At 42.0% G+C, this 15,360-nt stretch overlaps 1 protein-coding gene and 1 long non-coding RNA gene across 8 annotated transcripts in view; one reads left to right on the forward strand and one right to left on the reverse strand.

Moving 5' to 3' along the window:
* LOC309342067 (uncharacterized protein) overlaps positions 1-3,674 on the forward strand; it is a 223,481-nt gene extending 219,807 nt beyond the window's left edge. For all 6 annotated transcript variants that reach the window (XM_081862106.1, XM_081862111.1, XM_081862110.1 and 3 more), the window contains 2 exons: positions 896-1,024; positions 2,995-3,674. In XM_081862106.1, coding sequence (XP_081718232.1) covers positions 896-1,024; positions 2,995-3,086 — 221 coding nt within the window. In that variant the 3' untranslated portion in view covers positions 3,087-3,674. The remainder of the gene's footprint in view (positions 1-895; positions 1,025-2,994) is intronic.
* Positions 3,675-3,810: 136 nt separating this feature from the next.
* Positions 3,811-15,360, reverse strand: part of LOC309342378 — a 30,734-nt gene continuing 19,184 nt past the window's right edge. For both annotated transcript variants that reach the window (XR_014156748.1, XR_014156749.1), the window contains 2 exons: positions 8,993-9,057; positions 3,811-4,793 (listed from right to left, as the gene is read on the reverse strand). This is a non-coding gene — a long non-coding RNA (uncharacterized lncRNA). The remainder of the gene's footprint in view (positions 4,794-8,992; positions 9,058-15,360) is intronic.

Raw genomic sequence — 15,360 nt, forward strand, 5'->3', positions numbered from 1 at the left:
CTCATTTGCAAAAGGCTGTTCCTAAAAAAGGCTCACAAGGCACACAGTTATACTGGACAATTGCACTTTCATGCTCTCAGACCTTTTTTAATTCCACCAGATTGCTATTAGTCTTCTGCATTAATCCTTTTATTTTATTTTTGCTTCTGCCACTTTTATATGTTTAGTGTGATTTTTTAAAAAAAAGTTTTATTGTTTTAAGCGGTTTAGGGTTGTTATTTTTTGGGGGGGGTGTCTTTATTCTTTTAGTTCTTTTCCCTATTCTGAGAGCAATATTGACAAAAGGGAGGATATACTTGTTTAATTAAATAAATGTTGCTTGTGCTCCAATCCAGTGAAGGCTCTCATTAGCAGAGGGTGGAGGGGGGAAAGTGATTTTTGACAATTCCACCATCCCCCAACGCTCCATTCCTCCTGAAAGTTCAACTCTCTGGAACAGTTTAGCCATGGGATACTGCCAAGCAAAAGAGGAATAAGTGAGAATTGCCTCTCTCCTTTCCGCTAGTGACATCCTCCACTGGATTGGAGTCATTGCCATCTTCTTTAAAAAATAAAAAATGAGAGAGTAAATTTCTTCATATTTATGAATATCTTCTCTCCTAAGAATCCTCTCACCTTCACTGAAGCATTGCAAAGTGGGAATATCTTTAGATTAAATCAACTGATTGGCTACAAACCATTCATATTACAGATTAAATGCTGATAAATTGTTGATTAAGAGTAAGAGAAGAATCTGACGTTTCCTTATTTCCTAGCATGCCTTCTTTATTTTCTTGTTCTCTCCCACTCTGTTTTAAAGCATTTCTGGTGGGGCGAGTGGCAGTGGTGATGGAGAGGGGATAGTAAAAACTAAAAATTAAAACTCTGTGACATAAACATTTGCTGTATCTTGCAGAATGTGGGCCAGGCAAATATGGCCCCAACTGCTCTCAGCGGTGCCAATGTGCCAATAAATCCCAATGCAACGTGCGAAATGGCAAATGCACTTGTCTCTACAAATGGATGGGACCATCTTGCAAAGAAGGTAACTGTAGAGAGCCTGCAAGAATTAGTGTGGGCGGAGTAAGATACAACACACTGCAGTACAGTTCACTGCCCATATTGCAGGTTGGGGGCTATGCTCTGCAAACAACCAATGGCAGCCATGCAGTCTTAGTCCACTGCTAATACTGCAGGTTAGAGGTTGTAGCAATGGTCAGTCTACTTATATTGTCCCCTCAGTCCTTCTTCCAGGCCAAATCCAGCGCTCAACTGCATGTATATGTTTTGCATATGAAGTAGAATCCACATCGGAGCACCAACTCCTGTCTTTGATGCCAACGTTTTGTTTTTAGCTCCCTCACTCACAGGGTGAAATAACACCAATGATATCCTGCAACAGCTTTATTTTATTTTTTGCATCTCTACACTTATATACAGTGGACCCTCTGGATACAAATTTAATTTGTTCCGGGGGTCCGTGCACACTCTGAAAAATCCATAGCCAGAGGTGCCGCTTTTGCGCACACACATGGCATGATAGCGCGCACATGCGGCAAAACCCAGAAAAATACTTCCGGGTTTGCCGCTTTCGCAACCCGAAGTTTACATTACTGTACATTGAGCATACAGAGTGTGCATTGTTGTACACCACTTTGATATTTTATGACAGTATAGAAATGCTGTTATAAATACATGCATACATATATATATATATCCACTGCCATAAGATATGGGTGATGACCACTGTAGCGGAGGTTTAGAACCAAAGTTTTCCTTCTCTTAGATGGGCTACCTTCCTAGGTTGAAACAAAATAAAAAAATTCCTTCCAGTAGCACCTTAAAGACCAACTGAGTTAGTTCTAGGTATGAGCTTTCGTGTGCATGCACACTTCTTCAGATACACTGAAACAGAAGTCACCGGACCTTTCTATATAGTGAGAAGGTGGGGAGGGGTATTACTCAGAAGGGTGGTGGGAATGGGTGATTGGCAGATAGCTGCGATGAGCCTGTTGACGACTCTTAACGACTGCAATAGGTCTAACAGGAAAAAGCAAGGGGTGAGAAGGTGAAAAATGGCTTTGTCATGTATAATGAGATAAGAATCCAATGTCTTTATTCAAACCAGGTCTCTCCATAGTTTTAAGTTTGGTGATAAGTTGCAATTCAGCAGCTTCTCTTTCCAGTCTATTTCTGAAATTCCTTTGTAATAGAACAGCTACTTTGAGATCTTGTAAGTAGCTGTTCTATTACAAAGGAATTTCAGAAATAGACTGGAAAGAGAAGCTGCTGAATTGCAACTTATCACCAAACTTAAAACTATGGAGAGACCTGGTTTGAATAAAGACATTGGATTCTTATCTCATTATACATGACAAAGCCATTTTTCACCTTCTCACCCCTTGCTTTTTCCTGTTAGACCTATTGCAGTCGTTAAGAGTCGTCAACAGGCTCATCGCAGCTATCTGCCAATCACCCATTCCCACCACCCTTCTGAGTAATACCCCTCCCCACCTTCTCACTATATAGAAAGGTCCGGTGACTTCTGTTTCAGTGTATCTGAAGAAGTGTGCATGCACACGAAAGCTCATACCTAGAACTAACTCAGTTGGTCTTTAAGGTGCTACTGGAAGGAATTTTTTTATTTTGTTTTGACCATGGCAGACCAACACGGCTACCTATCTGTAACTTCCTAGGTTGATGAGACTTGTACGCCCCTTATTTTCTTCTACTGAATGTGCAGAAACTGCCTTCTTGACTGTTGGGTCCACTATTGGTCTTGTCCGCTCAATCTATTGGAGCCTATCTGGCATGCAGGGAAGTCCCTAACTCACCAAGGGTTTGGGACGCATCAGCTACCCCCACCTGCTTTAGCCGGCCAGTCCAAGCCTTCTCCTAACATTGCATACACCCCTTTATTTATTAGATAGTTAGAGTATAAACTATAATCTGTGTTAAATCTCATCAAAGATGTATTATGCAACCTTCTAAGTGTGTTTATCTGTAATTCTCTAGGTGGCCCTCCGAAACTTCTGTCTTATGAAGAACACACTCAAGAGAAAGAGAATACTTTTTCAAGACTGCCACAACAGGAACACTTGGACTAATGAATGAACTGTTTTATATGCACAGACGGTATTTAACTTTGGAAATGAGAGCTGCTATTCATTTCTGCTTGAACTGGACTGGAAAATTCACACTTCTTTGTGCAGGTCTACAGTATCCATTAAGTAGCTGGGTCCCTCTTAAAACTTTTAAACTCTGTTCTGTTTATTTATTCTTGACCTCCTTCTGCTTCCTCCTGATTAATCCACACTCGGTATCCTTTCCAAGTGTCAGTCCTGTGTTTTTATGCCCACAAAATGCAGAAATCTTCTCATCCCTGTCATCAAGCAACTAAGATAAATCATTACTTGAACATAAATATTCCAAACCCTTGAATTCCACCAAGAGGAATCTTTATAGGCTTTTAATACTTTTTTAAAAAAAGAAATAATATTAATACTGTTACTCAGTAATCTGCCTTTATCAAGCCTTATTATTCAAGCTGTGCTTAAGGAAGGAACATATTTTCAGAGCAAATAGTAGCCATTGTTTCAACGGCAGCAAATATTTGGCAGAAGAAAAGTATTTCCCCCCAATTCAGCCAGGGAGATCTGCATGCAGAAGCAGGCGCACACACACACACACACACACACACACACAGACAAAACCAATATGAATATGAGTGCCTATCCAGCTCATTAAACTTGGGAGGTGACGCTTTTGATACAGATAAGACTGCAAGGGAAGAGGCAGATCATGACCTTAGGAGTTATAAATGGGAATAAGTGCGAGGGATGAAACTTCTGATTTAAAAAAAAGACATATATACAAATTAGTCTGTGTTAAATCTTTGAATTGAGGCATTAATATGAAAAGACAAACTTGTTGTAGTTGCTGAAATAACTCCAAGAACCAGCATAGGGAGCCATATACAGTGGTACCTCGGGTTACATACGCTTCAGGTTACATACACTTCAGGTTACAGACTCCACTAACCCAAAAATGTTACCTCGGGTTAAGAACTTTGCTTCAGGATGAGAACAGAAAGCGTGCTCCGGCGGCGCGGCAGCAGCGGGAGGCCCCATTAGCTAAAGTGGTGCTTCAGGTTAAGAACAGTTTCAGGTTAAGAACGGACCTCCGGAACGAATTAAGTACTTAACCCCGAGGTACCACTGTACTGAGGCAGGCTATTGGTCCATCTAACTCAGTGTTGTCTACACTGACTGGCAGCAGCTCTCCAGCAATTTTCAGGCAGGGCCCACACCCAGCCCAACCTGGAAATGCCAAGGGTTGAACCTGGCACTTTCTGCATGCAAGGCAGATGCTCTATCACTGAGCTATGGCTCTTCTCCAGTTAAGAATAATAGATTTATGACTCAGCTTGAAAAAACTGCTCAACACTAATTAACCATTGAATACCTAGAAATCTGCACTTCATCAATGATGTGTAAATTAACCACTCCTGTTTGCCTGGTTTTGCATTGGGGATACAGATGCTATCGCTTTCCATCAACAGAGATAAAGCTCTAGAGCAGAAATGAGGAGCCGGTGGTCCTCCAAGTGTTGTGGGACTCCCTTCAGCCCCAGCCAGCCTGGCCAATGAATGATGGAAGTTGCAATCCAGTAGCATTGGCAAGACCATGGGTTCCCCATCCCTGCTCTAGAGAGATTAGAGGTTTTTCCCCCATTGCAAGTTCTCTCACTATTCAGAAATTCCAGATAGAAACCACGCCCACAAAGTGCTTCTGAAACCACTGTGCCTTGCAGAACTAGAAAGAAAATAATATTGGTAGTAAATGTTGGCTTTTGATTTTATTTTTCATAACAGAATACAGTCATATTTCGGGATGAATACGCTTCAGCTTAAATATTTTCAGGTTGCGCTCCACGGCGACCCGGAAGTAACAGAGCGCGGTACTCCCAGGTTTCGCCACTCGCGCATGCGCAGACGCTCAAAATGACATCATGCACGGAAGCGGCAAAACGCCAGACGCACAGTCACATCTTACATTCGCTCCAGCATGCGAACGGGGCTCCGGAACGGGTGCCGTTCGCATCCACAGGTAACACTGTACAGTTTTTCAGGACCATCGTTTCACAAGGTAATTTGCAAAAGTGCAGGTGTCATGTGGACTTAATTAGACTAGACTGGACTTGATGCAAAACTGGTTTCAGGTTGGGCCAAGAGGGATGCTAGGACAAAGAAACAACAATTGCTGTTATCCCGTTTTTTATTTAAAACTTACAAGGCCAGCAGTTGCTTCTATCTGTCTCTAGCACAAAGCATAGCACAGGGGGTCCCTTCTGAGGCAGACAGGAGGAATAACGAGAAATTTGGTAATACAACAAACAAGCAATTAATTACAACTAACAAACTCGCTATAGAGATGCCCAACTGAAAGCCCAATTCTCACATTCTTTACGGAGGTGTGAAAAGTCACTACCAAGTAACTTTACCATGTTCATTTATGTCTGAGCAAATCTCAGGGGTGCAAGCCGGTATCTTTTGCCACAACAGAGTGAACCATGACAACCAAATCTCCATTCTGCTGTCATAAAATACCAGTTTGCACCACATGGGGGCACATTCTGACAGCACAGCCACACATCGTTGACATGGTAAAATCACTTTGTGGATAAACCCGTAAGTAATTGGGCATATCAGGTTAAATTGGATAAAAGATTCAGTGGTACCGCCCAAATCCCACAAAATGCCCCCGTCTGGTTTCATGGATTCGAAGCTGGAAGAGCTTCTGGGGTTTGACTTGTGAGTTCAGAAAGACCTGCCCATCTTTTAACTGTTACATTGCTCACTCCTTCAGCCTTAACAGATTGTAAGTTCCTCTGACCAGCTTTTTTGCCCTGTCCCTGACACTTTTCTGTTTAGTTTGGCACCTGGTGCATACTTAGTGCTCAGCTACTCACAGCAGATTGTGAGCTTCCATTCAACTGCCCTAACCCAAAGGAAGTCACATTTAAGTCCCATTGGAATGGGTGGGACAAGCAAGTTGCACCACTTTAGCATGATAAACTTTGCCTGGACTGGGGTTCAATATTATTTTCTCCTGCTCTTTGACGAGGCAGCTATAAAGGGGCGAATGAGGTGACTTTCACTGAAGCTATCTACCAGGTAATATTTACTTAATGAACTTTAACAGCTCTGGGTACATGTTAATTCTCCTGTGAAGAGACTTCTATGCATGCCCATGAAACATTTTGAATCCGTTCAACACTGTGTAAGATTGGTCATTATTTTTCCACACGAGGCAGAACACAGACTACCATCAAAACAACAAAGCCTCCTCCTTCCCCGTTTTTACTCTGTAACATTTAAAATGGGGAATGTGGCACACTACGTAGTCATGATTTCTCTAATGTTGCCAGAAGCAGCTCCCTGGGTGAGACAGAGCTACTATGCTATCTTCCCAGGAGGTGAGTCTCTCCCTGTGAGGGGTGAGGTGGCAGGGAGGTTGGTGTGGTGCAGACGCACTGGCAGAGCCAGCTAAGCACTCCTGCTGGTGAATTTGCACCACACCAACCTTCCCTTTGCCTCTCCCTTCTAGGAACCCACGGCAACCCCACCTTCCAGGAAGCTAGCAGAGCAGTTCCTTCTGGTCCTTGATCCTCATTACTGAATGCTATAAGGGGGTGACAATGGGCTGTGCAAGGAGGTGGCATAGCTATCATCTGTTTTCCGTATTAAATGTGGGATTCCTCCTCAAGATAGAAAAATGATAATCAGGGTCGTGTGTAGCTTTGCCCAACCAGAGCTCTGATTTGTTGTTTCAAGCCTGTTGAGAAATGGCAAAAGCCATTCCTTAAAAAAATAAAAAATAAATAAATAAACCATGGCTTTAAGTAAGTCCACATCTCTTTTCACTTGTTACTCTTGTCAAGGAAGAGAAAGTGAGGCATTGTTGCTGGTTCTGGTCCCAACCCTTCACAATCCATGGATTGAATACAGATGCCTGAAGTGAACAGCTGTAGCTGTTCCTCCATAAGCTCTCCACACATTTGCAACCTCTGCAGCTAGCCCTGCTCCCATTATCTCTGAATGCCCTCCAATGCAAGAAAAATACTAAGCTATTGATTTTACCAGTGGCCATTCACTCGTTTACATACTCTGAAATAGATGCACAGAGGGCAAGATATGCATTCTGGTTTGCAGTCAGTCGCCCTGAACACATATATCTTGAAATTTGTTTAGAGCAACACCCTGACCAAAAAACAAACTTTGGACAGTCATAATTGTCCATTGTTACACTTCTCTACCAACTTTTTGAATTTGGGATTGTAAATATGTACTGTAAATGTGATCATTTTATTTTTCCAGTTTCGGGGTAGGCTATAAATGAGGAATAAGTACTGGGGTGAACAGCAAACTATTTTTTAATGAAATGTGGTTTTTTTAAAAGTTGACCTGGAAATGACTTTTTATGTCAGTTTATTCATGGGCTTTCTCCCTGTTAGTCAAAATACCAGAGGAGGAGTTGGGCTGCAGAATCCTATGCATGTTTACTTGGAAGTAAATATCATTGAGTTCAATGGGGGTTTCTCTGAAGGAAGTGTGCATAGACTTGTGCTGCGTATGGGTTAAAATATTGGCTAGTATATTACATTGACATGTAGAATCTGCCCAGGTAGCTATTATGCATATTTTGTTTGCATGGGGGATATATAATGTATATTTTATATTTCATAAATGTGCCATAAATGTTAACAGACTTGTTTATACTCTGTTTTATACGACTACTCCATGAATTTTCTTCTAAAATGGTCTTAGCATAGTGCCAGCAATGAAAACAGTAAAATATATTACAAATGTGCCTGGATACAATCATTTTCCTTACTGATTAGTTTTGAAAGCTTCTCGAAATCAGTGAATGCTATGATGCCTCTTGTAAAATACATACCATGCTGGAGTATTGGAACATTACATTTTGCTTCAGAAATGCTAAACCAGAGGTACAAATTCATCCTGAGCAGAGCTACCAAGAGGGTCCCCTCAGCAGTTTTGAATTTTGTACCAAATTGTGTGGGTGGTATTCAACTAACACTTACTCAGGGCAGACCTATTGAAATTAATGAGCATGACTAAATTAAGTCTATTAATTTCAGTGAGTCTACTTGAGTAAAAGTTGTTTGAATACCACCCAGTAAGTGTGTATGTATTTGTGTTCACAAGAACATCGTTTTTTTCTCTCTCAGAAAGCACATACCTTTCTCCCCTTATTATTCCAAGCATCTCTTTAGCAAGGTTTGACATCCTTTCTCTCATTTTAACACTTCACTCGGGTTTCAGTTCTCACTGGAAATTACACTTTCCATTGTGCTGTCATAGTAATATATTGCAAGACAAGGGAAGGGAGAACTGGGCAGTCTGTGTTTGCTTCAGATACAGTTTTTTTAAAGTCAGTTTGCAGCACATTGTGCTCCACCCGTCTTTGCAAATTTTTACTCTGATGTGGGGGAGATAGGAGAAATTTGATTTGGTTCACATTTTAAAGCAAACCTACCTAATTAGAACTTCCCGAAACAATACATAAACGGAAATGCAGCTATCCTTTGAAATTTGCACTTCTCTGAATTTGCCGACGCAGTTGTCCAACCAAATATTGTGTACAAAAATGCATCTATTAGATGCAAGTGTGCATAAAACTTCATATAAACTAACATGCCAAAATGTATTGCGTATGAGGAAATCGCTTGCAGAAATGTATTAGTCATTATGGTATACAAAAATGTGTCTTATGAGAAACTTGTACTAAAATGCTGACAAATTTTCCTGAGGGCTTTAAAAAAATTGTTGATAATTTTTCACGATGGCTGGGGTTTTTTAAAAAAAATAAAATGCAAATTTATGTTGAAATGCGAGCAACTGAACTTAAGATTGGAAAACTAAAATTGACAGATCCCTCCCTCCCTACAGTTTGACACCTCAAAATGTAGTTGCTTTGAGGCTGCTTACCGTGAAATCTGGCTGTCTTATAATTCTCTGTGCTTCCATGTAGATTTCACTGCTGCATCTGGAGGCTTTAGAATTTTAAAGATAGAAAGGAACAGTTTAATGCAGCCAAACATAATTACAAACAACAGAGCAGCGCACCGAGAAAACAAGTGCCAGCTCATTCATATGAGAAGTTTCATCCCATTCTTAAGAGATGACATGCTTGTGAGTATGTAAAAACAATTAAAACATTTAGGAAATTACTTTCCCAGGCTAATGTGCAGCCATCAGTTTGTTTGTTTGTTTGTTTTAAATCATATTCTACTCATTCACAGGAGTGTTCATTGTCAACTTATTGTGTACATGAGAAATCATGTACATTTTGAAACCAGCTGCATTTCTCCAGATATAGGCTGGTATCCAATACCCTAGTTCCATTAGTGCAAGGATTTACCGCTACGATACAGACCTCCCCACTCCTTCCCCAGACCACACCCAGGGCCCTCTCCAAATCTGCTCTGGAGGTTTGCCCGGGTTGGGGGGAGAGAAGACCCAGAACACATTGGAAGGGGGTGCAGGGGAAGGAAATTTTCCATTGTGCAAAGGATAAACCCTTGTGCTAGTGGAATAAGAGATTTAGGGCTACTTTAGATACAAGCTTTAGACTGATGGAAATTAATACAGTGTGGAACATTTTGACCGTGATGCAGTCTGTTTGCCATATACGGCTTTTTTATAATTCGCATCAAGAGCATCCTAACACTTCAGACAGACAAACTCTTTCTCTTTGGTTCTTTGGCAATGTTATCACCAGTAGGGAGAGTTCACATTTTAAAATGGAGTGGCTGTTGCCAGCTGGTGGGGCTGCTCTGGATTTGGAGGAAATGGTGAGTTCAATCCCCTTCTGCTTTGAGGCCATGGAGAGTGTCTCAACCGTGTGCCCTTCCTTACAAAAAACATACTCAGTCCAGCATTTGGAAAAGAGTATGGAGACACCCAGACCTGGACACCCGGAACAGTTGGCACCCTTGTTTTAAATCCAGTAGATTTTTACTTGCCTTTCAGCTCATGGGAACAGAGCCGCATGTTTTAGGTTAGACTTCAGTAATCATAATGTTAACCTCATAGGAAAACAATCAGAATTTTAAATATTCCCTGCTCCGCCCTGCCAGAAATTATTAGTCCATTTTTATCCTTTTTATGTTGAAGAACCCGAGCTATTAAACTTTGCCCAGCTTTCCTGCCAAGCATATTATTTTGATTGGCTGCAGGTTTCTGTTTGCCTAAGTAATAACCAACACAGCATTGGAAGCTGCCAGCAGGACAAACATGGAAATTATACCTTCTTATTCCTTCCCTAAAAGCCAAAGAGACATTTCAGAAGCATCAGTGGTTATAACGTTGCTACTTTATCCCACAGGAGGGGAAGAGGAAACCCACTATCCTGGGCAAATTCCATAAGGGTGCTTCTCTATACAGGAAATCAAAATGCTGGTGACCAGGAGGACTGAAAGCTGGCCTCCCCATAATTAAAGTGACAAGGATGCCATTGTTGCCAGCCACTTTCCTCCTCGTCAGAATGTCTTATCTCAACTATGGTTGACTGCGCATTAAGATTATATTTATGTGGGAGCTCTGCTGCAGTGTATTAAGTGATGCTGGGAAGCATCTGCGTTTCATTACCTGTTTATTAAGACATGCACACCAGTTCACTCCTGGCCTCCGGAGCCAAGTGAGGCTGCACCTTGCCCCTGCCCACCTGTGTAGGAAGGAGCCTGCCTGGCCAAAGCAGCCTTGGACGGGCAAATCCTCCCTGACCAGGCGGCCATTCAGTGAGGAGGCCGGGGACACAGCGGCAAGGCAAGGCCGGGCTTGGGGGTCCAGAGGCCCCTGGCAGCAGGCAGAGAGGGATGGAGATTCCTGGGGGGGGGGGGCACCTGGCTCATGCCCCCTAAAAATTGTGCCCCCAGGGCTATGGCCCTTCTGCCCCTCCTACTACGCCCCTGCTGCAGCCCGCTCACTAAACACTTACAACCTCTCAGTGACAGCCATGAGAGTGTTCACTAATGCAGTGTTTTCTGTTGTACCTATATATCATGCTGAAAATAAATATGTTCATGGATCTTCTGTGTCTTTCTTCTTTATCATTCATTTGGCACTGAAGCAAGTATTCAGAAATGTAACCGTGGTTCAACCAGTAGAGATCTGGCCTCAACACAGGTTGTAAGATGTGCACCCTGACTTCCCCACTCTCTGCATAAGCAGAATGTGTGTGAGCCGTGTATTTACTAAATCACACCAAAGGGTAAGCATTCTCAAGTCCCAGTTGTCCAAGGGTCAAATATTTAATAAATACGTGCTCAAAACCATCTCTCTCTCTCTCTCTCTCTCTCTCTCTCTCTCTCTCTCTCATTTATTCAGAATGGTAAGATGCAAAAGTACTTAACACTGCCTGGATATGCCCTCAAATCTTTAGCAACACACAGCCAAGGGATAATTTGGCAAACAAACTTTTTGAAGCTGTAATCCCAAATGCACAAGCTGAATCCTTTCTAGTCCTTTCTACAGTCATTGCTATTATAGCTTGTTGCTTTGTATGCAGAAGGCACCAGATTCAATCCTTGTATCTCCAGTGAAGAGGATTAAGTAAGATGCGGTGAAAATACCTACGCCTGTGATCCTGGAAAGCTATTCCGTCAAAGTGAACAATATTACAAGGTATGTGGCAACTATGCATAGCATATACGATTAATTTCTATTCCACCTTTCTGCAGTAATAGTCAAGGCAGCAAATAATTTTTCCTGTAAACTGCTTAGAGTTTTATTACAACCAAGAGGTATATAAATGGTCTTGAATAAAACAAAAACAAAAACAAGTAATACAGCAGCCGAGAGCTACTTTAGCATAGCTAGGAGACTGAGCTATGAAGCAGAATGTTTTAATTCTACCATAAATTATGTAGATGGTCTTAGCTTTTGTCCCACCTATCTGCAATATGGGTAGAATACTTTGGTGGCATCTGACTGTCTCAAACAATAGAGTGCGACTCGGGTGGCAGTGAAGTCAAATTGCTGCGTTAGCAGCACCAAAGTAACCTTCCTGGGGTACAAGCCTGGGCAGTGTGTACAGAGGTCCTGGGCTGCCCAGATTTTGGCCTTGCTGATGGAAAGGAAAGCAAAGCAATACGTTTGGCATCAGCTTGGCTGCAGCAGTTGCTGGAAAGAGGTGTTCCAGGTGCCATCCAACTCTCTTAGGGTCTCCACTCCGGATTTGTGTAGCGTTTACTCCTTAGCCTTTTCTTCTCCCAAAGATACCCTGCAAGGCAGCGAAGGTTTAGGATCACAGTCTTCCTTCTGCTAGATGAACCTTCCCAGGTTGATGAACCATCTGCCCCTCATTCCCCACTACAGCACATACAGAAACCACCTTATTGACCATTGGAACCACTACTGGTCTTGTCTGCTCAATCTGCCAGAGCCTGTCTTTGCATGCAGGTGATGTCTCTAACTCAATGAGGGTTTGAGACCATCGGCTGCCCTCAACTGGTTTAAGCCAGCCAGTCGAAGCCATTCTGGTGTGTGGACATGTTTCAAGGAGCCACAGATGAGAGCTGAGCGCAGGGTGGGGATCAAAGGTGAACAAATTAGCCCAGAAGGAGCATGACACTACTTTTCCAAGGTTGTAAAGATTATTGAGTGTGTGTGAGAGACGACCTTTGAACACTAATGTGCTATATCAATCACTTGATACACAAGATGATGATGATTGAAAGAACTCTGTTACATCAGCATTTCAATAGTAGTCAAGATGTATTAAATCTGTCTTCGCTGTCTTTAGTGCAGAATGAAGCTCATGTTTGTATCATAATTCTCAGAAAACTCCAGCTTTTGGCAGTGTTGTATTTTTCCCCTGCCTATGTCCAGTCCTTATAATGAGAAGACATCTCATCATCCACCCATGATACTGTGCCAAAGTCAACCTCTACCATCAACCTCTCATTTTCCCAAACACTAAAATACTTTTATACCCACACCCCAAAATGAAAAACTGTCCAGGAAAATAGTGAGCAATTTAAAAAGTATATCTTCTAAGCTCCACAATCTTTTGCCACCAATTCACTCCCCACCCCATTCAAGTTTGGTAGTAAAAGTGGATGATGCAGCTTGATTGCAATATGTTTTATGTATGAGCAGATACTTTGCCAGCAACCAGTAATGTATGTGCCCTTGCTATCTGACAGCAGCAGAATTTAGCTGCATTTGCACTCCCACTGGAGATTTATCTCTTCAAAATCCATTGACACTGATATAATCTTCATTACTTTAAGAGACTCTAAAACGATTAGTAAGATTACCCTGGGATGAGTTGTGCATCTATCTATGGTGCCCTACAGTTATAAAATCCATCTTCAGCAAGCCATCCTGCTACGAATACAAGAAGATTTAGAGGCTATCACCATTTGGCTGTGTCCACAGCGGAATCTCCCAGAATCCACTAGCCAACTTGCAAGCTAGGAAAAAAAGAGGTGAAGCAATCTGGCAAGAACCTCACCAGTCATGTGACTTTGGTAACCCAATGGAAGACAGACAAGCAGAGTCTAAATGCCTATGTATGGCCATCATTTGGTGAGTGTGGGAATATTGTGTTCTACCTCTGCGTGGTTATTTATGATAAAAGAAGCTCTTGCCACAAAGTGCTCTTTCAGCTAAGAAGAATTTAAGCAACTTTTAATCACTGCATAATCAATGGCTGCTAAACTTGATGGCTATATTCTGCCTCCACTGTCGAAGTCAGTATGCTTCTGAATGCTAGCTGCTGTTGTGCTCAGCTCCTGCTTGCAAGTTTCCCACAAGCATCTAGGTAGCCACTGATGCTGAAGTCCATATGCACTGCACTTTTCATTGCCACATGCCATTTCTGAGAAACATACAGATCACACTTACTAAACATGCATTTCCCATGTGAACAAACACAAAAGAGGGTGGTGTTAAATGGTTTTTGTTTTTTATTCCATTGCCAAGAGTAAAAGGTACCACACAGGAGACAATAAGCATCATTTTGGGGGAGGAGGGGAGCAGAAATGCCATTATCATCTCCTTTTTTGCAAGAACCACCTGTTAACAATCAGGGACTTATAAATGGTTTGTGACTATTTTCCATATATGTTATTGCCATACCAGCCCTCCTCTTTCCACTACAAAAGGACGGAAATTTTGATCAACCTAAAGCATACATCCGACTGAAAAATCATGAAGTGTTTAGAACACCATACTGGGTCTCTCTGATTAGTTCCTGTAACAAAGAGAGCTTGGAACCATACCTGACAGACATGAGATGACTTCCAGAGTGCTTCCCAAGACTGCATACGTGGGCAAGCACACAGACTGGCCATGCATATGGCATGATGCCTGACAGACTTCTAAACTGTAATACTCCAGATTGCAGCTTTCACTTCATGGGACTCATCTGGCAGCGATTCATGTGCATGGCCCATTTGCATGACATATGCTCATGTGTATCTAAGAAGCAAAACAACTGCAAGCCTTCATCTCATCTCCATTACATCAAGCTGCAACTAGGGTCAGTTGAGCCTGGATTGATGATCTTTACCATTCTGGAGTATTTGGCAAATTGCCTTTCCCTTTGCCTGTGTTCGTACTATTGGCATTGCCACAGAAGAAGCACCACTACAGAATGCAGTACACCATTTCTTGAAGTCTTTGCAATTGTGAAAAGAAGGGCTGACCCAAATTTACCTTTAAAACCCCCCTTTGAGGATTTGCTGAACATTCCTCAAATATGTAAACAAATAGAAATCAAAGTTAAAATACAACTAAACCAAGTAACAAACAACCATTCAGAACAACTGAAAGAGCAAAGTATGAACAGCTGGGAGAAGAGAAGACTAAGGTTAGACATAACAGCGCTCTTCAAATATCTGAAGGAACATATCCTGGGTGGAAACTGAAGGGAATCATCTAAAGATTCAGAGAACCTTCCTAATGGCAATGTGTATCTGAATGTGTATCTAATGGCATTGTGTATCTGAAGAAGTGTGCATGCACACGAAAGCTCATACCAAGAACTGACTTAGTTGGTCTTTAAGGTGCTACTGGAAGGAATTTGTTTTGTTTTCCTAATGGCAAGTGTTGTTCAACACTGGAACAGACTGATCTGAGAGATGGTGGGCTCTCACGTGCTGAAGAGCCTGGGTGATGTCGGGGATGATATAGTCACAGCATCCTGCTTTGCAGATCCTGCGCTGAGCAAAGGGTTAGACTAGATGATCACCAAGATCCCTTCTAAATCGTAATGATTTTATGACAGGAAACTTCCCCAAACTGCAAATAAGCAAACATGGCCAGCAAGCCAAAAACACTGAAGTTTC

The sequence above is a fragment of the Podarcis erhardii genome, assembly GCF_964252035.2.
Source record: "Podarcis erhardii genome assembly, chromosome: 5".
Lineage (NCBI taxonomy): Eukaryota > Metazoa > Chordata > Lepidosauria > Squamata > Lacertidae > Podarcis > Podarcis erhardii.